Source organism: Watersipora subatra, chromosome 1, assembly GCF_963576615.1.
Source record: "Watersipora subatra chromosome 1, tzWatSuba1.1, whole genome shotgun sequence".
NCBI lineage: Eukaryota > Metazoa > Bryozoa > Gymnolaemata > Cheilostomatida > Watersiporidae > Watersipora > Watersipora subatra.
The window spans coordinates 8797748-8819907 of record NC_088708.1 but is presented as its reverse complement, the minus strand read 5'-3'; the positions used below and the strand labels follow the sequence as shown (position 1 = coordinate 8819907).

The 22160-nt window shown below is 37.0% G+C and overlaps 2 protein-coding genes across 4 annotated transcripts in view; one reads left to right on the top strand and one right to left on the bottom strand.

The window, feature by feature from the left end:
- Nucleotides 1–2872: 2872 nt before the first annotated feature.
- LOC137387239 (histone H3.3 type c-like) lies at nucleotides 2873–14862 on the top strand. Of its 2 annotated transcripts, XM_068073581.1 has the most exons (5): nucleotides 2873–2947; nucleotides 11449–11619; nucleotides 11710–11831; nucleotides 13012–13086; nucleotides 14724–14862. In XM_068073581.1, the coding sequence occupies exons 2-5, from the start codon at nucleotides 11469–11471 to the stop codon at nucleotides 14844–14846; spliced, it is 471 nt and encodes a 156-aa protein (XP_067929682.1). In that variant the 5' UTR covers nucleotides 2873–2947; nucleotides 11449–11468; the 3' UTR covers nucleotides 14847–14862. The 2 variants fall into 2 exon arrangements, with proteins under 2 accessions (XP_067929682.1, XP_067929689.1); XM_068073588.1 differs by lacking the exon at nucleotides 2873–2947 and having other exon boundaries at nucleotides 11182–11586.
- A 215-nt stretch (nucleotides 14863–15077) lies between these two features.
- Nucleotides 15078–22160, bottom strand: part of LOC137410596 (clathrin interactor 1-like) — a 30379-nt gene continuing 23296 nt past the window's right edge. For both annotated transcript variants that reach the window (XM_068096043.1, XM_068096042.1), the window contains exons 11-13: nucleotides 21733–21841; nucleotides 19619–19786; nucleotides 15078–15369 (exon numbers count right to left, since the gene is read on the bottom strand). In XM_068096043.1, coding sequence (XP_067952144.1) covers nucleotides 15251–15369; nucleotides 19619–19786; nucleotides 21733–21841 — 396 coding nt within the window. In that variant the 3' untranslated portion in view covers nucleotides 15078–15250. The remainder of the gene's footprint in view (nucleotides 15370–19618; nucleotides 19787–21732; nucleotides 21842–22160) is intronic.

The following is a 22160-nucleotide window of genomic DNA, read 5'->3' as shown; positions in this document are numbered from 1 at the left end:
GTTGAATTCGACCACAAAAGAGGAAACAAGCAAATTTTCGTCTTCGAATAAAGTTGAAACAAAACTGGAAAAACAACCTAACCAAAGTGTACAAAATAGTCAGGGGTCAGATAAAAAAATGGGCAGTTGCTTCATTAATTATTACTAGCAAATGTTTGGCTACTTTGGGGTAAATAATAAAATTAAACGCTATATCATTAAACATTTATTTTGTCTGCTTGACCAAATACAATCTTTTTTTCTCTGTCGAACTAGATGAATTCTCAACACCTTTTGTCGAAATTGTTGCTGCCTTTGCTCCAAACTGATGTTTAATAGTTGCTGACACAATAATGGTATGTGTATATATTCCACCATGCACATCACATTTGGCCAAAGAACCGTTGAATGAAATATTATCAGCACTTACACAGAAATATCAAAATACAAACATGTGTGTTACAGATGATTTCAATATACCAGATCTAGATTGGTCAACAAATGATAGTAAAAGTCAACAGCAGAAACAAAGGCCTACATCAGAATTTTTTGGATTTTTTAATAAATTTGAATTTCATCAAGTAATAGCTGGCCTAGCTCATTAAAAGTAACACTCTTGATTTGACTTTGGTTAATTTTGCGGGTAGTGATCTTTCCCTTCTCAAGTTATTAACCCAGAGCTGAGTGATCATCACATAATTGATTTGAACCTTCACCTTGGCTGTAAGGCAGCAATGAACAACAAGACTCCGGAAATTATCTCGCTGTATAACAAAGCAAATTATGGAAAAATATATCTCGCCTTGAGGGCTACCGAGAAACAGGTTAGTGCATTGCTAGTTAGGATGGAGAGTGTTGAAATCGTTTGGAGTTTATTTACAGCAAGTATAGCATCACTTACTGAGCAACATGTTGCTTCAGTTACAGTTAAACAAAGCTAGAGAGAGTTGGTGGAATTAGGAATTAATAGAATTACACCAGCAATTCTAGAAGGTATCACACAAAAAGATTTTCCATTTGTGAAAGTAAGCATCAGGTTCTTGGATACTTGAGAGTCAAGTTCAATTATGTGAATGAGGCTAATGAAATAAGACTTGTAAAATGATTCCTTCCTTTGTGAGATTACTAGTAGACGATGTATTTCAATATGTGCGAAGACAACTTTTCAAAGGGCAGATGGTATAAAAATCTTTTGAGGGAATTTTGTGGTATAATACACGGAGCTTGGAATTTGGAGCTTGTCTTGAGACAATCGGTCACAAGTGAATGAGGGTACTCGTATGAATGTAGCTAAATTGAAATTCCAGCTTGCATATGTCTTGTGTTTATGTTGTGCATGTTTCTGTCTTTACCTACCTGAACATTGTTTAGTTTGCTATTTTAGGTAGTAAAAGTAACTTTGTGTACTGTAGCTATGTTTGTTTAAAGGCAGCACACATAGAGAATTGTATTTTAGTAACTTACTGCTGATTAATCGCATAAATTATTAAGGTCATATTAAGGTCATTTTGAGTCAGTAGAAGTTATTAGGACTAAAATAAGCTAAATCATGTATTACTTATCTTTTGTAAGATTCTTCACATGGATTGGTATTTCATATGCTTGTCTATATATATATTGGGTGAAGTCCGGCGTTGCATGGGTAATAAAAAAGTCTGCACAGAAAACTTATTTTTATTCAACATATAAAACACTTACCTTCATAGCTTTTAAACCTCATGACATGAGTAAATTGTTTTTTGCAGCTCAAATGAATTAAAAAAACAAAACAAACAACTATGAAGGTGTTTAAATGTGAAATAATTAGCAAGTAATGGCTACATAAAGTATGGTTTGTTACAATGAAAAATGAATTAATACTGATACAATTAAAATGAACTGAAAAAAATTTAAATCATGATTACGGTATGTTGAATTAATAATAACAAAGAGTATATAGAAGTGTGTGGATAAAAAAGATTACCGTTGCCGCTATCCATCAAAATTTTGAATACGACTGTACTGGTACTCCTTGATAGTCGATACTGGTGCAAATGCAAAAATGAGAAATCGAGGTTTTATACATCACTGAAGCATACGAAAGTGATTTGTTTGACCAAACCAAGAGAGAATGTAGTGGCAATTCCTATTCAATAACGTCCATGTGAAAATTGTTTAGTTTTACAATTTCTGGCAATTGTCCTTTGCAATAACCGAAAATTGAATATTGAAATTGTTCTGTTACAGTTGCACAGTAATTAAAAATTGACACAACCGAAAATCACAACTAAAGAAAAATGAATAATGAATTTTGAAATAGCTTTTAACAAAATTTTCAAAAATGAACCAATGCAAAAGCTAATATTAATTCATAATAAAACATATATATTTAACGTTGGTTGCGATGAGGATAATGTAAAAAAGTTGAAACGGATCAGGACTTCTTATCCTTGTGGTTAGGATACTTGCAACAGCATTGATTGCAGGTTCAATTCCTGTATGGCGGGGATTTTTCATTGCTAGACCTTCATCGATCTAGCTGGACACATTGACAGCAGCAAACAATAGACAAACAAAAAACAAATTTTGAGATTCATATATAATAGACTAGCTGTGCTACCCGCCGTTTCCCGAGTAATGAAAAATTCTTTGGACGGAAAATTGATTTGTATTTAACATATAACAACATTTGCTATTCTAACTTTCAAACTACATATCATGAGAAAAGTGTTTTGTGTAGTTGAAATAGATTAAAAGAGAAAATAAAAACAACTGGAAAGGTTTTCAACCTTAATATCATGAGGAAAAAGTTTTGTGCATTACAACTAAATTAAAAATAAATAAAACAATTGTAAAGGTTTTCAAACCACTGTGAATTTAAAATTTCATAACTTTCAGCGACGTATATCTTTTAGTAACGTACAGGGAAACTTCGGTTCGAAAACCGAGTTCTTCGAGATCGGAAACAACTTTTCCCATTAGAATGAATGTAAGTAAATTTTAATCTATTCCAAGGCGAGAAAACAGCTTTGGTAAAGTATTTTACATTTTACACCATAAGCTGTACTGTATACTGCATACTATAAATAAAAATGGGTAAATATAGATCGTGTTTGATTTTAAAAAAGGTTTTCTATTTGGAGATGGAAAAAAAAACAAAAGTAAACATTCCGTATGTTTTGCTCTTCCAACATCAAAAACATTAATGGTTAGGATACAATGACAAAAAATTGCAGAAATTTATAATGAAACAGCAAAGAAATGCAACAGATCAGATAGATCAAAAATTGTAGGAAAAGGAAAATATGAACAGCAATGGCACGTTTACTTCACATCTTTGAAGGAGAATCATCTTCCAAAAAAATTTAGGGTAACTCACACTGGAGGGGTTATTTTTCTAGCAAATCTATTCGGTAAATCTTTTCATCCCAGATGGTTCCTCCCTTTTTGTGAACAATTTATAAAGCGTAAAGTGCTTCTCCGTTTGTTAACGAATGTTCCCATGCTGTTTCCGGAGCTGTTCCAATTCCAATGCGCATGCTCTCGAATTTATGTTTGAGATCGGAGACGAACAAATCTCAGAATCTTTGGTTGAGAACCGAGTTGGTTTAGAACCGTAGCGTCCAGGAGCCGAGGTTCCACTGTATATAATCAGTACACAAATCGCCAAATTTTAAGTTTGAGATAAATTATTGCTGCTATTGTGGGGCTGAATAAGTTAGCCCTAACGAAAAAAGACGAATTAGCAATGCGTTGCATATACTTAGGTCCCAAATATCTTTGAACAGAAGCATTGTAACTCGTGGTTGCAAGGCTAAAATAATTAGCACGTGCACGGTTTATATGGTATGTGAAAACATATATGATTACTATGCCATTGTAGCTCAATGGTAGAGCGTACGATAAGTAACTTGTCGATGCATTTGTCGTTAGTTCAAATCGCATCAGGATGCAGAATTTCAAATCAAAATTTTAATAGCTATACCTAGAGGGACACACACCCACACACATATTCACACACATACTTTGAGAAATATATATATATATATTTCTCAAATATATATATACATGTATATACTCATGTTACAGACAGTACTGTTTCGGCTATTGAAGCCTCATCAGTGCAGCTCAGAGCTTTGCCAAGGGACACAAATCCCACTACCAATGAGAGTTGACTTCCTGCCATGAAACAACTAGGTTGCCTCACAGACTAAGAAAGTCAATGTGCTGGCACCATATATATATAAAAAAAATTGTTTCCTCACCCCGGATACCCCGTATGGGTGGTAAATTCTGCTCTAACTCGGGTCTCCTACCAGAGACCTGGGAGTTTGAGCACTCGTCTCAAGATCTTAGCTGTTCCCAATAGCGCACTTTTCTGCAACTCACCTGAGTTGATTGTTGTTGGTATTTGGGCAAGCCACATTTTATGCGCCGGTGTTATTGCGCCCAGTGCCCCAATCACTACTGGGATTACGGTTGTTCTTACATTCCAGCATTTTTCAATTTCTTCTCCAAGAGGGAGATATTTTTCTACCTTTTCTTTTTCTTTGCTGGCTATATTGTAGTCATTGGGTACTGCTATATCTATTATAGTAGCCCTCTTGTTCTCCTTGTCTACCACCACTATATCTGGTTGGTTTGCTAGGACATGCTTGTCAGTTTGGATGTAGAAGTCCCAGAGGATCTTAGCGCGGTCATTTTCATTGACCTTACCAGGAGCTTCCCACCAGTGTTGTGGTTTATTAAGGCCATACTCATCACATAGACTTCTATACACAATACCTGCGACATGATTATGCCGCTCAGTGTATGCGTTCCCTGCTAGCTGTCTGCATCCACTGATGATGTGTTGGATGGTCTCAGGTGCATCTTTGCACAGTCTGCATCTAGGATCGTCTCTAGTGTGATAGATTTTCGTTTGGAGTTGCCTTGTTGGGAGCACTTGCTCCTGGGCTGCCATGATTAGCGACTCTGTATTGGCCGTTAGGTTTCCTTTGTTCAGCCACATATATGTCTGGTGAAGATCGCCAACCTTAGATATTTGTTGGTGGTAAGCACCATGAAGAGGTTTCGTATGCCAGTCAATTTCCTCATCATCAGGGCATAGGTCCGTTGTGAGAGCAGCCGATTGAAATTCAGCTAGCAAATTATCTGAGATGGCCATGGAGGCTGCATATGCTTTGATGCTTCGCTCCTCCTCTTTCACTGTCTGCTGTACACTTTTGAGTCCCCTACCGCCATCTTTCCTATCAAGATACAATCTAATAGTATCAGATTTTGGGTGGAGTGCTCCATGCATGGTCAGCAGTTTACGAGTTGCTATATCTGTTTCTTTGATGGCTTCCTCAGTCCACTTTATTATGCCTGCTGGATATCTTATTACTGGCAGTGCGTAGGTATTTATTGCCATGATTTGGTTCTTGGCATTGAGCTGGCTCCGTAAGACCTGCCGAAGGCGTTTCTTGTATTCGGAAATGGCTTTGTGACGTACCTCGGCTTCGTGGTTGATGTTGCTTTGCATAATCCCCAAGTACTTGTACCCTTCTTCTATATCTTTGATGGTACCATTTGGCATTCTTAGGCCATCTGTGAGCATAGAATGGCCTTTCTTAATAATTAGCCTTCCACATTTCTCAATACCGAAGGTCATTCCGATGTCCTTGCTGTATACCTGAGTGAGGTGTATTAGCGAATCAATGTCCCTTTCTTTGTTAGCGTACAGCTTGATGTCATCCATGTAGAAGAGGTGGTTTATCTTGGTGCCACTCTTAAACTGGTACCCATATTGAGTCTCCTCCAGCATATTGCTTAGAGGGTTTAGGCATATGCAGAAGAGCAGCGGTGATAAGGAGTCACCTTGATAGATGCCTCGCTTAATTTGTACACTCGCCAGCTTTTTGCCATTAGCCTCCAGTTCCGTCTTCCATTTGGTCATTGACATCTTGATGAATGCCACAAGAGCAGGGTGAACATTGTACATACTGAGGCACTCAAGTATCCAACTATGGGGAATTGAGTCATAGGCCTTTCTGTAGTCAATCCAAGCCATGGCAAGATTGGTTTGCCTTCTCCTGCTGTCTTGACAGACCGTCCGATCCACCAGTAACTGATGTTTAGCTCCTCGGGTGTTGCGCCCAATTCCTTTCTGAGCACTGGTCATATAGTGACTCATGTGCTTTTCCAGTTTGTCTGCAACTATTCCTGAGAGCAGTTTCCAAGTGGTGGGCAAGCACGTTATTGGTCGATAGTTTTTGGGAATCGGCCCCTGCTTTGGATCTTTTATCAGAAGCACAGTTCGTCCTTTGGTCAGCCATTCTGGATGGTCACCTTGTTCTATTAGGTATTCCATCTGCTTAGCCATTCTAGTGTGAAGTGATGTCAATTTCTTTAACCAGAAGGCTTGAATCATGTCATGGCCAGGTGCTGCCCAGTTTTTCATACGCTGCACTCTGCACTTAATGTCGTCTTTGCTGATGGTGAGTCCTTGCTGAGCCACAGTGTGTTGTTGGTTCTCTTTAAGCCTCTTCAGCCAATTTGCAGTGGTGTTATGAGTGGTCTCTTTCTCCCAGATGTCCTTCCAGAACTTTGAAGTGCTAGATCGGGGAGGCTCAGACATTGGCCTCTGCAGTTCACCTTTGAACTGGGAATACACTCTAGATGGATTATTGATGAACAGTTTGTTCATTCTCTTGTTATCTCGCTCTTTGGTGTACCGCTTCAGTCGTGCCGAGAGTGCTACTAGCCGCTGTTTGGCAGATTCTAGAGCTTCTATTGTGGCTTCCCTTTTTGGACGCTCCAAACTGTGGTTAGATCTCTCACTGAGCCTACTAACTTTCTTGCGCAAGTCCTTGATCTTATTTTGTAGCCTCAGCTGCCAGGATGGAATGGCTTGAAGCCTTGTTGGCATTGGCTTAATATCCATCTCCTCCAAGATGACGGTTGCTGTACTGTAGATTAAGGCATTAGTCTCACTGATTGATCCAGTTGAGATCGACTCCAGTGCCATGTTAATGTCTTCTAACAGCTTCTTAGGTATGGCCTTGCTAACTCTTCGTAGTGGTACCCTGCTTCCATAATCATTAGCAGCTGACATCTTGTTGATGATATTTTCCGCAAGCTCTTTCACCCTTGGGTCAAGGTCCAAGTGCATGTCCTCTTCAGCCCGTGAGTCAACACATGATCGTGTATCCATGACAGTGTGTGTTGATATGCACTCCTCGTTGGTTGAGGTTACTTGGGTGAACTTTTCCCTAATTTCATCTACCTCAAGTTGTGATATGAGGTGCCGCTTGATTATGTTACTCCTCTGAGCTACAAGTTGCTTAGCGGTTAGTGGCAATTCAGGGCGCATGTTTATCCACAGTTGACGCATCCTTCCCATGTAGCCCCACTTTTGAGGTTCACTCATAAAGTAGCACTGCATGAGGTCCGTGTTATCAGTCCGAGTCCATTTCATCCGTTTTGAACCAGTAGCCCATTTTTCACTGCCTTGTCCTGGTTCAGCTACAGGCAGCGCGGACCTTGTTTGACCGGGCGACGTCCGAGCCGGCATGGCTTTGGTTATTGCACTCATCATAGAGGTTGTAGACGTTATACAAGCAAAGGTTTTGTCTAAGGACCACCAGAAAAGTGCAGTTGTTGGGGTTTGAACCGAGGACCTAATGATCATGGTCCCGATACCTTACCAACTGCGCTATCTGTCCTGTATATATATATATATATATACCATATATATACCATATATACCATATATATATACCATATATATATACCATATATATACCATATATATATACCATATATATATACCAGACATATATATACCAGACATATATATACCAGACATATATATACCAGACATATATATACCAGACATATATGTGGCTGAACAAAGGAAACCTAACAGCCAATACAGAGTCACTAATCATGGCAGCCCAGGAGCAAGTGCTCCCAACAAGGCAACTCCAAACGAAAATCTATCACACTAGAGACGATCCTAGATGCAGACTGTGCAAAGATGCACCTGAGACCATCCAACACATCATCAGTGGATGCAAGCAGCTAGCAGGAAACGCATACACTGAGCAGCGTAATCATGTCGCAGGTGTTGTGTATAGAAGTCTATGTGATGAGTATGGCCTTAATAAACCGCAACACTGGTGGGAAGCTCCTGGTAAGGTCAATGAAAATGACCGCGCTAAGATCCTCTGGGACTTCTACATCCGAATTGACAAGCAAGTCCTAGCAAACCAACCAGATATAGTGGTGGTAGACAAGGAGAACAAGAGGGCTACTATAATAGATATAGCAGTACCCAATGACTACAATATAGCAAGCAAAGAAAGAGAAAAGGCAGAGAAATATCTCCCTCTTGGAGAAGAGATTAAAAAATGCTGGAATGTAAGAACAACTGTAATCCCAGTAGTCATTGGGGCACTGGGCGCAATAACACCGGCGCATAAAATGTGGCTTGCCCAAATACCAACAACAATCAACTCAGGTGAGTTGCAGAAAAGTGCGCTATTGGGAACAGCTAAGATCTTGAGGCGAGTGCTCAAACTCCCAGGTCTCTGGTAGGAGACCCGAGTTAGAGCAGAATTTACCACCCATCCGGGGTGAGGAAACAATTTTTATATATATATACTCATGCTACAGACAGTACTGTTTCGGCTATTGAAGCCTCATCAGTGCAGCTCCGAGCTTTGGCAAGGGACACAAATCCCATTACCAATGAGAGTTGACTTCCTGCCATGAAACAACTAGGTTGCCTCACGGACTTTAAGAAAGTCAATGTGCTGGCACCAGAGTGCTCAAATCACAAATGTGATGAGCTTTGCACAAAGGCTAATAGTGCCGCACCTCTCACAGAGTGCTCAACCAAACCGAAGTGAGGGAGCATATAATCATGCTACAGCCTGTACTGTTTCAGCTATTGACGCCTCATCGGTGCAGCTCAGAGCTTTGGCAAGGGACATAAATCCCATTACCAATGAGAGTTGATTTCCTGCCATGAAACAACTAGGTTGCCTCACGGACTTAAGAAAGTCAATGTGCTGGCACCAGAGTGCTCAAATCACAAATGTGATGAGCTTTGCACAAAGACCTTTAAACCTTTAAATACAAATCAATTTTCTGTCCAAAGACTTTTTTATTACCTGGCAACGCCGGGTAGAACAGCTAGTATATATATATATATATATATATTTATATATATATATATACTAGCTGTGCTAGTATATACATGTACATATACATGTATATATATATTAGCACATTTACACATACTAGCACAATATACTAGTATATTTTCACATACTTTGAGAAATATATATATATACTGTATATTTCTCAAAGTATGTGAAAATATACTAGTATATTGTGCTAGTATGTGTAAATGTGCTAGTATATATATATATGTATATACTAGCACAGCTAGTATATATATATATACTAGCACAGCTAGTATATATATATATACTAGCTGTTCTACCCGGCGTTGCCAGGTAATAAAAAAGTCTTTGGACAGAAAATTGATTTGTATTTAAAGGTTTACTTGCAACGAAATTCACATTACAGTTATTTGGTCCCAAAAGATTCACCATGTCTTACTCTGCGGTGTTGTAAGTGCAAAATATGTGGAAATGTGATTACAAGCTCTTTAAAGCTAAAAAACGAACAGTTAATCACAGCCATCATGAAAACGCCGTAGATTAGAATCCCTTTCCAAAATGGCTCAAATGGAATATAGTTGACCAAGATGGCTTCTGTTTGCACTTTCATGCAACCTCATTCGTTGAAATATTTTCGCAAATATACTTTTCGCATTCAATAAAACCATGACTATTATCCTTACGCGTCTGTTTCATCATCATTGTAATGCTGTCACTTTGATCAGTGATATTTCAAAACCCATCGTAAAAATTTGTTCAATTTTTTAAGCTCATTTCGAAGGAGTGCATATCATCCTCTGATAAACATGACAAGTCTGTTAGTCCCCTGTGATAGTCGAGAAACACTGCAGAAATTATTCGCACTGTTTGACAGGAAGTATGGGCCACATGATCAAATTACAACAAGACGATTAGACCAAGCCGAAACAAAACTGTAAAGTAGCGAGCATCTATATTTGATACGGGCTTTTTGTAAAACCCGAAGAGTTAGTCATAAACTAGTGCTACGAGAAGTTTTATATTGAGCCTTTTATTGGCCTTTCAATTTACGTCATAACATAACGTGTCAAAACAATAACCAAATTGCTTGAGTACGTCAGAGAAATGAATTGATTCCAACCTACGGCGTTTTCGTGATGGCGGCGATTAACCCTTTGACCGGGTATAAGCCCCCAAAAACAACCGAAACTCATGTAATTTATTTTAGAAAATTAAATAAAATCGATATTTTATGAACATGCATAGCTCAAATCTTAAATTTATTTCTATGAACAAAACTTTTTGTACATAAACATTCATTTATATATCTACTACTCAAAAAGAAAAATACAACCATGTGCAATTGTCCCTGTATGAAATGCTTGGGAGCATTTTTTTTTGGTAGAGTCAAACGCTATAACGTAGCCGTGTGAGCCACCATAACGATCGTTTTCTCTGTATATTCCATGTATATTAAAAGTCCAAAAAGTTTACATCACTTCTATCATTTGAATTATTTTTATTCTGATCAGACAAAAAATCACTAACGATCGCAGGATCAATAATCTTTTATTTTACCGTTTTGAAAGTCGAGCCCATGTTGACTGGTTTTTCCAACTTTTATTCTTTTCCAAGGAGGCACGATTTGCTTAGCATTTAGCACAAAGCAACGCCTCTCAGATAATCGTTTCATATTGTAAATCATCGACCAATATCTCATTGATGATATTTAAAACTTACTAGTGTTCATATCCTTTGTTTAACGTTACTAGGCGACAGCTTTATAAACGTCTACCGAAAGCGACATAAATGTCATTTCCCCACGCAACCGGTAAACGACATTTTGATCGTTCCCCAGCCAAAGAGTTAGCTGTTCGCTTTTGAGCTTCTAAGAGCTTGTAATCACATTTCCACATATTTTGCACTCACAACACAGCAGAGTAAGACATGGTGAATCTTTTGATACCAAATAACTGTAATGTTAATTTTGTTGCAAGTCAACCTTTAACATATAACAACATTTCCCATTCTAACCTTCAAACTACATATCATGAGTGAAGTGTTTTGTGTAGTTGAAATATATTAAGAGAAAAATAAAAGCAACTGTAAAGGTTTTAAAATTTGACCAACAACTGTAACTTTCAAGCAATTAGCCTGGCTCATAGCCAATGGAAAATTCCAGTAAGCTATTAGGCTTCTAATGACGGTACGCCAATACATTGCGTCAGCATTGTCCAGCTACGCTATTCTAATAGTAGCTATAGCTGAAAGGACACACACATACTTTGAGAAATATATACATAGATGTATAATGCACAATGTATTAAAATATTTGCAGGATCGAATTGAAACATCAGCATGTGTCGCAAGAAAGCCAAAAATCCGCAGCGCCGTTCACCATTCACAAGTAGCCGTTCACCATCCACAAGTAGCCGTTCACCATCCACAAGTAGCCGTTCACCATCAAAATCTCTCGGTAAGAGCCCAGCATGTCCAGATAGAAGTAGAGGTGAGTGATCCATCTTTAGCTTATATCCTCCATCAAATGACCTTCATGTATGTTACCTATTGACATGTTCTCGGTATTCACACCTAACAGTTGCAGATAAGCCAGTAAGATCCCGGCGCCGCTTCCGCCAGGGTACAAGAGCCGAGCGTGAAATACGTAAGCTTGAACAAACTACCCATCTCCTCTTGCGAAAGTTGCCTTTCTCTCGTTTGGTACGTGCTAGCATTACAAGCAATAAGTACAACACACAAAAAACTTTAAAGACTGGCATATACAAAGTTTGTACACTGTGCCTTTGGAGCAAAGGTGTATTCATACAAAGCCATCTGTCCTATTGATTCCTTAATTATATTATTACTACTAAGTATTTGTCCATATTAAATGTTGACTTGCAACAAAATTCACATTACAGTTATTTGGTATCATAAGATTCACCATGTCTTACTCTGTTGTGTTGTAGGTGCAAAATATATGGAAATGTGATTACAAGCTCTTAAAAGCTAAAAAACGAACAGTTAATCGCAGCCACACGAGACCGCCCTAGTTTGGATTCGCTTTCCAAAACGGCTCAAATGGGACGTAGTTGTTACAGGATGGTTTCTGTTTACACTTTCATGCAACCTCATTCGTCGAAATATTTTCACAAATATACTTCACGCATTCAATAAAACCATGTCTATTGTTTTTACGCGTCTGTTTTATCGTCATTGTAATGCCGTCACTTTTTGCACTGATATCTTATAAATTACCGTAAAAGATCGTTAAACTTTTTAACCTTACCTCGAAGGAGTATATATCATTGTCTGATAATCATGATGAGCCTGTTGGTTACCTGTGATAATCGAAACGAGCTGCAAAAATTATTTGCGAAGTATTGGGTCACGTGATCAGATTACGACTTGACGATTGAATAATGCCGAAAGAAAACTGTAAAGTAGCGAGCATCTATATTTGATACGGGGTCTTCGGTAAAACCCGGAGTGTTTGTCATAAACTAGTGCTATGATAAGTTTTACATTAAGCTTTTTATTGGCTTTTCAATTCACGTGAGAACATACGTGACAAGACGATAACCAAACTGGAATGACTACGTCAGATGAATAAACAGATTCCAATCTACGGCGGCTTTTCGTTTTTGAGCTTGTAATCACATTCCCATATATTTTGCACCTATAACACAACAGAGTAAGACATGGTGAATCTTTTGATACCAAATAACTGTAATGTTAATTTTGTTGCAAGTCAATCTTTAAGGCCAGTGCTTGTAGATGGCCGGTGAATTTAAGTACAAATTCCAATTTGCAGCCAAATTGATTTGGTAGGTTGCAGTATACAATGTCTGTGTTGCTGCTCTATTGCTATAAAACCACTTCCTCGTTCTATTTTTTGCAGGTGCGTGAGATAGCTCAAAAATTACAATACCGGCACCTGTGTTGGAACGCAACGGCTATTTGTGCGTTACAAGAGGTAAGGTGAGACGATTCTTGACTATGCACAGGTGGTCTCAATATGGCATTGTACAGCCAATGCGCAGCGCACACGCTACCCCTATCTCTAGCAAATATCAATTACATGTACTTCATAATACTTTGTATGATATTCTGGTTAACACCAACTCATTTGAATTTCTTAAAAATCCTCAAACTTTGCTCCGCTCTGATCAAATGTAGCATCAAATTTGTCCAACTTCAAAGTCTGTCTGTGGTGAAGTTTATGCATTTCACGAATATGGTTACAGGACAGATAACTTTATATTTTAATCTAGAGTATTTCCTTATGAAACAATTTGTTATTGTAGCAGTTGTACTAGTGAAGTCATCTCAATAGTTAAATGCGGTCACCTTTTATCTGGGTGTTAATTAGGAAAGAGGACCAAACTGGCCTCACTCACACACTGATAACTCAATGGGAACCCGTTTTAAGCTAAGCAGTTTGTTTTAAGCAGTGTTGTGTCAGTTTTCATGCTATGCTCAAGTGATCAGTCAAATTGGCCGATTTCGTTGAAGCGAACTTTGATTGCATCATTTATGTTGGAGATTCACTCTCAATCAATTAGAAAATCATTATCGTTTAAGGCCTCCTACGTATATGGCAAACATGTATCCTTTTGGATTGTTGGTATCGTAGGAAAAGCTTAATTGTTTACAAACTTTACATCATCCGGAGCAAATGTCATGGCCTTTATTCCAATAAGGCCAATTCTCATTGGTCATCTATTTGTCCATAGCTTGCACTATTGTCTGTACTCGTGCAGCAAATGTTTATGCACCAGGTCTCCTTTTGTCAAGTGTGACCAACTCTTGCAGTTACATAAACTTAAAAAGTAACATAAACAGTTACATAAACAATAAAAATCAAGCAGTTTCTTGCCTAGCCCTTATTTTCTAAAAAGTGCCATTTGTTAAAAAAATTGTTTCTTCAACACATATTTTCAGCATTTGCATAATATCAACCATGACAAGGTACCGTATATTTCAACTCTCCTCTGGCCTCCCAAGCAAGCCAATCAAACTAATGGTTCTCGCGTTGTAGTAAATATGTTGATACAGTCGATGTTTGTATAGCGATCGGCTGATGTTAAAATTCATCATATTCTCGATTTTATTCAACTCGCCAAGTTAGCCCGCGGTAATAGACAATCTTTTTATGGTTTTTTATTGTGGACAAAAACATTATAGTGCCAGTGCTACCATTCCTAATTCTTAGGCAGTGTTCTTTTTACCTTTTACACTTAGTGCACCGCGGATTAGCAGGGCATCCTTTCCAGTTTTTTAAGTGAAGCCTCCGAATAACTAATTTGCTCTCCATTTGAGGTGCAATATAAATGTAATAATACCTGTGTATTACGTAAAAGCTTATTATACTGTATTAGCTAGTGTGTGTAGTCCGTATGGCTGCTGTCGTACAGCTCACCACCCATTATTTCATACTTACAGGTATCTCTAGTAACCAGAACATTTATTATTGGGACTTTACACCGCAACCATCTTTAGCTATTAGTTGCCATGTAAAGGCTAGGATGAACTTATTCCTTAGATCTGGCCTACTAAAGATCAGTCTGTTTATTTGTATAGTTTTTATATACCTGTTACGTCTTTTTCTAGGCAACTGAGGCATACCTAACGAGTATGTTCAAAGATGCAAATATATGTGCTGCTCATGCGAAAAGGGTTACGGTCATGGTAAAGGATATTCAACTGAGTCGCAGACTACGACCTGCTCTTTAATCTATAAAAATAATTAGATTGTCTATCTTCATCGCTTCACTTGTACATATTTAAAGCTTGTATTTTTGTATAAATTTTTATAATACATACCCTCACTGCCGTAAAAAGAAATGCTGATCTGCTTTATATGTTACATTATTTATATAGTAGCAAATATTGCTGACTGGAATTTTTTAAATTATACCAAAAATCAAAATAATATGTGCTATAGTATAAAAAATAACGCTATCATTCTTAGCAATTCGGTGTATATTCATGAAGACAAATGTTTCGAAAATCACAAATAATGCATGACTCTTGCAACACTGACATATTGTAAACAAATGGTTTCAAAAATGATGCGAAAAATAAGTTAGAAATGGATCTATCGCTGGAAGTGAATGTATATTCTTGGCTTTTCTGAGTTAGTGGAGAGCTCCAAGACCCGCAAATGCACTATCAGCCCGCTGCTGCATGGCCCGCTGTTGAGGAGTTTGTTGCATAACACCAGTTTGAGAATATGATTGATTTACAGCTGGCATTCCTGCAAAAATGCAACTGAGTCAAGTGAAGCTATGCGAGATGTAGTACAGCCTGTAAATATAACAATACCAGGATGTGAAATACAAAATGCACTAGTGACTGGTGTAGACTAATTCCAAGTATAGTGCAGACTGAAGGCGTGGTCACACGAGCACCGAACCGACGTAGGATCGGTTCGGTTTGGAGGCTGGTTCGGTTCGTGGCACATGTCACACGGCCACCGAAGTAACTTCGATTCCTAGATACCATACGTATAGAGACAGGACACGGTTTCATTAGTAGTTGTTATGTATTTGAGTTAAATATTTCTATTGTAAACAAAAAAACTTTGAGGAACAATTATAAATTATAATTACACAGCAGATTTATCAGAAGATCGTTCGGCTGCTCAAAATAAATCACTCGATACAAATATTTTGCTAACCCTTCCCATCAACATAATTATATTTTTTTTATTAACATATGAATGTTTTTCTATGCTGAGTACATAACAAACAAAAACAGTCTTTATCATAGTACTGTGGTTTTACATAAATTAATCAGTCAACGATAGTTCATCAGGATGAATATGACACATTACTTATATTCTACACGAAGGAAAATCACAACCACTCCTCTACATTTATGCAAAACCTAAGTGCAACATCTTACATTTATGCAACCCAATCACAAGTCCGGGTGAACCTTGTCGTAAATTGCTTCATGTTGTTTATTTAACGAAATAAAAGTATCGTCCCATTTCTTTTTTAACTTAACTCACACGCACGTAAGAAAAAATGAGACGCGTGCTCGCTAGAATTCTAGAATTTTAACCAGCCAATAAGAGCAAGGGTTCGGCACGAAATTTCGAGCAGTACCGAAATAGTTCGCTTCGGCCAGAAATGTCCTCAGCCGAACTTTTTAGAGCTGAAAACGACGTCGTGTTGCGTCATTTAGTTCGGTTCGGTGCCCGTGTGACCACGGCTTAAGACTGTTTTTAACAGAATTGTAAGAGTTGTTTCTAAATCAATCCAATCTTCTTTTGTAGCGACTAAATTTAACTTTCATGCAATTTGATAAGATGCAAGAGTAGGTTAGGATTACATTTGAAAAAAAATTAAGTGATGGATTCGGGTTTACAAAATGACATAGATCAGTGTAATGTTAAATACCGGTTTCTGTTATCAATATTTTTAGTTAGTAGACAGTGTTGAAGAGGTGCAATTGCAAAAGGACAACAGTAACAATTTGGAAGCTGAGTTTTTTAATACTAGAAATTCCACGGTCATACAGCCCACGACCAAAGTGATATTGGAAAAAAGAAAGGGTACTGATGGTTGAGAAATGCAATATTAGCAGTCAAATGGCACTGCAGCGCAATAGGATAACTACAATGGTAGCTGTAATGTACTGGGTGTGGGTATTATTATATACAACAAACAGCAATAATGAAAGGAAAAGATTATATGTTTATATTTTCCCCTGCAATAGGAAAAATGCAATATTGGCCAATATTAGAAGTAAAATGCACTGATATTATTAGAATAACCAATATTATTAATATAGTAACAATAGAAAACCAATGCACAATTTTGTTTACATTTCAAAACGTCATAGCTAACAATATCGAGAAGTTGTGATATTTATATAGATTTTAGAAAATCTATTTAAGAAGTGTTTGGTCATGACAAACAGCAATAATGAAAGGAAAATATTATATGTTTATATCTCTCCCCCTGCAATAGGACAATAGGAGAAATGCAATATTGGCCAATAGAAGTAAAATGCACTGATATTATTAGAATAGCCAATATTATTAATATAGTAATACAGTAATAATAGAAAACCAGTGCACAATTTTGTTTACATTTCAAAACGTGATAGCTAACAATATCAAGAAGTTGTGATATTTATATAGATTTTTAGAAAATCTATTTAACCCTTTCGCGGGCAGAGCGATGTTTTTGTCGCTTTGCGATACGGCTGCTAATAGGCAGTGCGACGTTTTTGTCGTTTCGGTAACGTATTTTATTATTGCAGTTTCTGGTTAGCTAAATGCTGTTTTCTGTTTACTTTTTTTACCAATAGCAAGCTACGATATAGTAGTTTCGGTTAGCCTCAAAAATTGACTTTACGGTTGAAAAAAACGATCATTTTTAGCAGTGATGAATAAATAAACTTTTGAAAAAAAGTAGTAAATTGTTCTAAATAATTTATCAACTTTTATTTTTCTTGCTTCGGTTTTAGCTTTTATTTACCAAATTTTTCGAGAGTTTGACTTTAGTTTACCGTCATGGCGACTTCTAAAAGAACCTCCCAAGATTATTCTAATAAAGCAAGTACTAGTACCGAAATTACTAAGAGATTCAGAGCTGACAGTGACTTTAGATTTAGTAGCAAGAGATGACAGTGAATCAGGTTTGGATTGTGATTGGAATGACTTTACATCTGGAAGTGACAGTGATGAAAAGGCTGGTAGCAGTAATGATGAGGATGTGAGTAGGAGTGATGCCAGTGCTTGGAAGAATATAACCAACATAAACAGGGATAAATCTCCTACAATTCAGCAGTTTATAGCAGTGACAGGCTCAGTATTTACTCCCAGTAAATGCTCAACCAGTAGAGTATTTTGAAAAGTTTTTTGAGCCTGTCAATCCAGGAAGTACATTTTGGTGGGAGCTCTTTGTTACACGAATAAGTACATGGTGCAAAGACTGTGATGTGGGCCTTGTAAAGGAGAATGCTTTCGAAAATATCGTTCGTAAATAGACAATTATTATGAAAAGCATATATTTTATGTTATACATTTTTATTTGTTTATAAAATATATATATGCCTATGGACATATACATGTATACATATGCACCTTTAAACATAGATATATGCACATAATAACACACAGAAAAGTGTATGAACCTTTTAAAAAAAAATTGATTTTTTGGAAAATTAATTCGCCCATGGGAGTCTGATTTAGTTTTGAAAATTTGCCCGCGAAAGGGTTAACAAAACTATTTACAAAAAATAATAACAGTAACATATTACCCATCATCGATGTTGTTAGTGCGACTATTACACTTCAATAGTCATCTAAATTTTTAATTAAATATTGTAATAATCTCACGATCGTTAAAAAATATCATCGTCATTTCCTTTACTTTCACTGCTTTGGACATCAGTTAGAATACCAAAGCGCTCAAAAGTTTTCAAAATGTCAGTTACTTTGAAATCGGCAAAAAAGAAACGATTTCTGTACTTCTACGTTAATTACAGAAACCTTCGGCAGTTCGACAATGCTATAGACTGGTGAAATGTGCACGTTATTTTTTCGTGAAATGCGCACGACTTAATGATTCTATTCTGTCGCTCAGCGTTTCGTTTACCGGTCTTAACTTTTATTAAACCAAGCTTGTCAAGCGTTTTGTAACGAATTTCGGCCAAATTAATTTGTCTATTTGTGTATAATCCGATCAGAAGGGTAATTTTTAAGAGACTGTCGACAATTTACAAAGACTTGGTAACATATTTAAATAGGCTTATATGTGTTTTGTATCGTTATTATACTTTAACGACTCTACAAAACGATGGTTAAATTTGTTGATGAGATTTTGAAACAAGGGTTTGCGACGTTGTTAACGAATAATTTTCATGTTGTGTGCACATTCATTTATCATAAAAACTCTCAAACTTCGCTCCCGCTCGTTTGGTCGTGGGACAACCATATCTTGTCCGTAACTTTCGCTAAATTTGACATTTTCCTATGACGTGTTGATGGTTAATTCTAACTCATAAGCGCTAATTTAATAATAGTAAAACAACTATGTTACAAATATGTATATATATATATATATATACTGTATACTCATATAATGACGGCTAATGAAGTTTGTAACATAGTTGCACAACGGATTAATAAAAAAACCAAGAAACAGGTAAGCACTTGCTTTGCTTCTTAGATACCCACATTTGTACTCCATGAATCGTGGAGTGGTGGAAAATGGTAGCGGTCAAACAGACCTTTTCACAAAACTATCTCTTACAAGGATACAGACATTGCGCATAACTATCTCTTACAAGGAAATGCCTTACCTAGCGCATAACTGTTTATGGCAAGATGCATAGCATTTACCTTGCAGAAATAATCCAAACGATTGGCTAGTCATTCCCTTTTCCGCAGTCAGATACATGCAATACCGTCAGTAAGTTTACATTTACCTTCACAGATGCAAACAATCCTTTGCACTGAGAAAACAGTCAAGCCAATTCACACATACCCATCATAGGTGTATTGCCCATCATCATATTTCCTTGAGGTGCGGACATTTGCCCCATGGGCCTCCCTTGCTGCTGAGGTGCCATCCCCATGGGCATCTGGGCTTGCATCATCGGCTGAGCGACACTAGCGTGCATCATTGGTGTACCTTGCTGTTTGCCTGGAGTACCTACCATGTCCATGATCATAGGTTTAATTGATTAGCGATTGCATCAAATTTCAACCAGCTACAACTCTGAATGTTTATTTTTTTCAGCTCATTAATTACGATTTTTATCTTATCCAAGCATGAAAAGTTAAAACAAAGAATATGTAATGTATGGTATCTTTTACTTGAATTACAGATGTGTAGAGATAGAATGTTTCTAGACGATAACCTACCACTAGCTGTCAGAATAGTAAATGGTCAATATGCCAACTACATGTTCTTTTGAGAAACTCGTACATACAAAGCACTTAGACTTACAAGCAGAGGTGGTAAGGAACAGCATTAGATAGCTCTTCAACAAATTATTAACTTTTCTAGTACTTTGTGTACAAAAATAAAAATTGCATGTTATGTTTTCGCTACCAAATTAATTATTTGTATCGCTACACAAAGAATATTATTGCAGCTAGGACAATCGGCTTGCATTTTTATTGAATCGGTTTCCTATTATTTCCTGTTCAAATGACCACTAGTAGTTTTAAAATGCAGTATATAGACCGGAGTCAAACCTCGACTGATGATCCCCTTGATATACGAACTTTTGACAATTGAGGTAAACTTTTAAGAAATATTAGGCTCAATATCCCATGTAATCAAGTTTCTTGAAACATTGCAGCTCTGTAAACCAGTACATATGTACACAGTTCTCTTTCACTTAGTTTGGTTCCCCGGTGCTCAGATAGACTGAAGTCTTTTATAGTGTTTAAATGATGGATCCCAACAAGACCAAGGCGAGCAGTAGTCATAAGCAAATTATACGGCAATGCTTTCTTCAAAATTGGAAGACGACATAAAAACCATGAGTAAAAGTATTTGGATCAAGTCTTTAAAAATTTATATGACCTCCTTGTCATTGCGGAGAAGTGAAATTAATGTGGCACAAAATGGACCACATGAAATAAGAGAAGTGGAGAGGGTCTAATGTAAATATTATCAAACTTCAACAAAAAATATATAGAAGTTATGGTATGTTAATTTAAAGTCTAGAAAATCTATGTTAGGCTATATTTATATCTTTATCAATTTCATGTTGAATTTGAATCTGAAAAGTTGGACTTTAGCAACACTTCGCATAGGAAAAATCTCTACACATGAAGTTGAACTGTCCTATGTTGTAGGAGCGATTATTCGCAAAATAATGCACAGTTAATTTGTTCCACAGCCCAAAAACATGACAACTCTACTATAAACACTGCAGATATATAATTATGCAAAGAATTAAAACAATTGAATCATATGACTAAGGAAATAATTCTCAAAACATAATTATGTGTAAAAACTACTTTAATTTTACAGGTTATTTTGAAAGATTCATAAGTTGGGGTGATGATAAATAGAGGTTTGATTATACATTACAAAGGGAACTGTGCTGATAATGTAGTATTTACATACATAATTCTACAAAAAGCCTGGTTAAACCATATAATAGCAATAACTATGCTGTTATCCATTTAGAAAATATGATTAATTACCATGTTTGCTTCAACGTGGCATCGGAGGCAGCCAGGATTCAGGTCAATACTATCGATTTAATGACCAGGACATTAAGAGTTAATTATGTAAATGCTGAAGGTAACAGGTCCTAATTATAAAATAATATTACTGTAAGCAAGTGTCTTTTGGTAATATTCCCACTTAAGTTAACAACAGTTAATAAGTTAACTGTTAACAGTTAACAAAGTTTTGTCTATACATTGAACTACACCGAACCTAAACATTTAATTATCATATGAGCCGATTACAAAAAGCGCTATTCATGAGCCATCAACCAGTTGGACGCAGGGAGAAAATATAATGATTGTTCTACATCGCTACATGATTTTTATAGACTATGATAGTCGTAGTAATTAAAGAGCAGTTTTAGCCAACAGCACATAACACTAAGAATGGGTGGTACACCGACTTACTTGCCAGTTGGTTCATGCTCGGCGCAGCTGTCTTCTGGCTCACCCGCCCGAGATTGTCCAAGTCAATGTTGACTTTTACACCAGTGTTATTCCATGTCGAGTTGGCAAGCTGCAAACGCGAGTACAACGCTAAAGACGGGCTACTTGAAGAGCTAAATAAATATTAATACATGTCAATATATAACTGCCATCTCTAATTCACATCAGGATCTCAATGCAGATGTATCTGCTGTCTCCACCAAATAACCGTAAGGCGACAATAGTATTTATGTATTATAGATGCATTCAACATGATAATTTGTTGAAAGTTGAATGTCCTAGTGAACCACAGCTCCTCCTTCATAGCATCCAACAAATAAGTTTAACATATTTGGAACAAAGGAAATTTTTTGTTACAAGCTGTTAGTACACAAATTAAAGAATTTGAA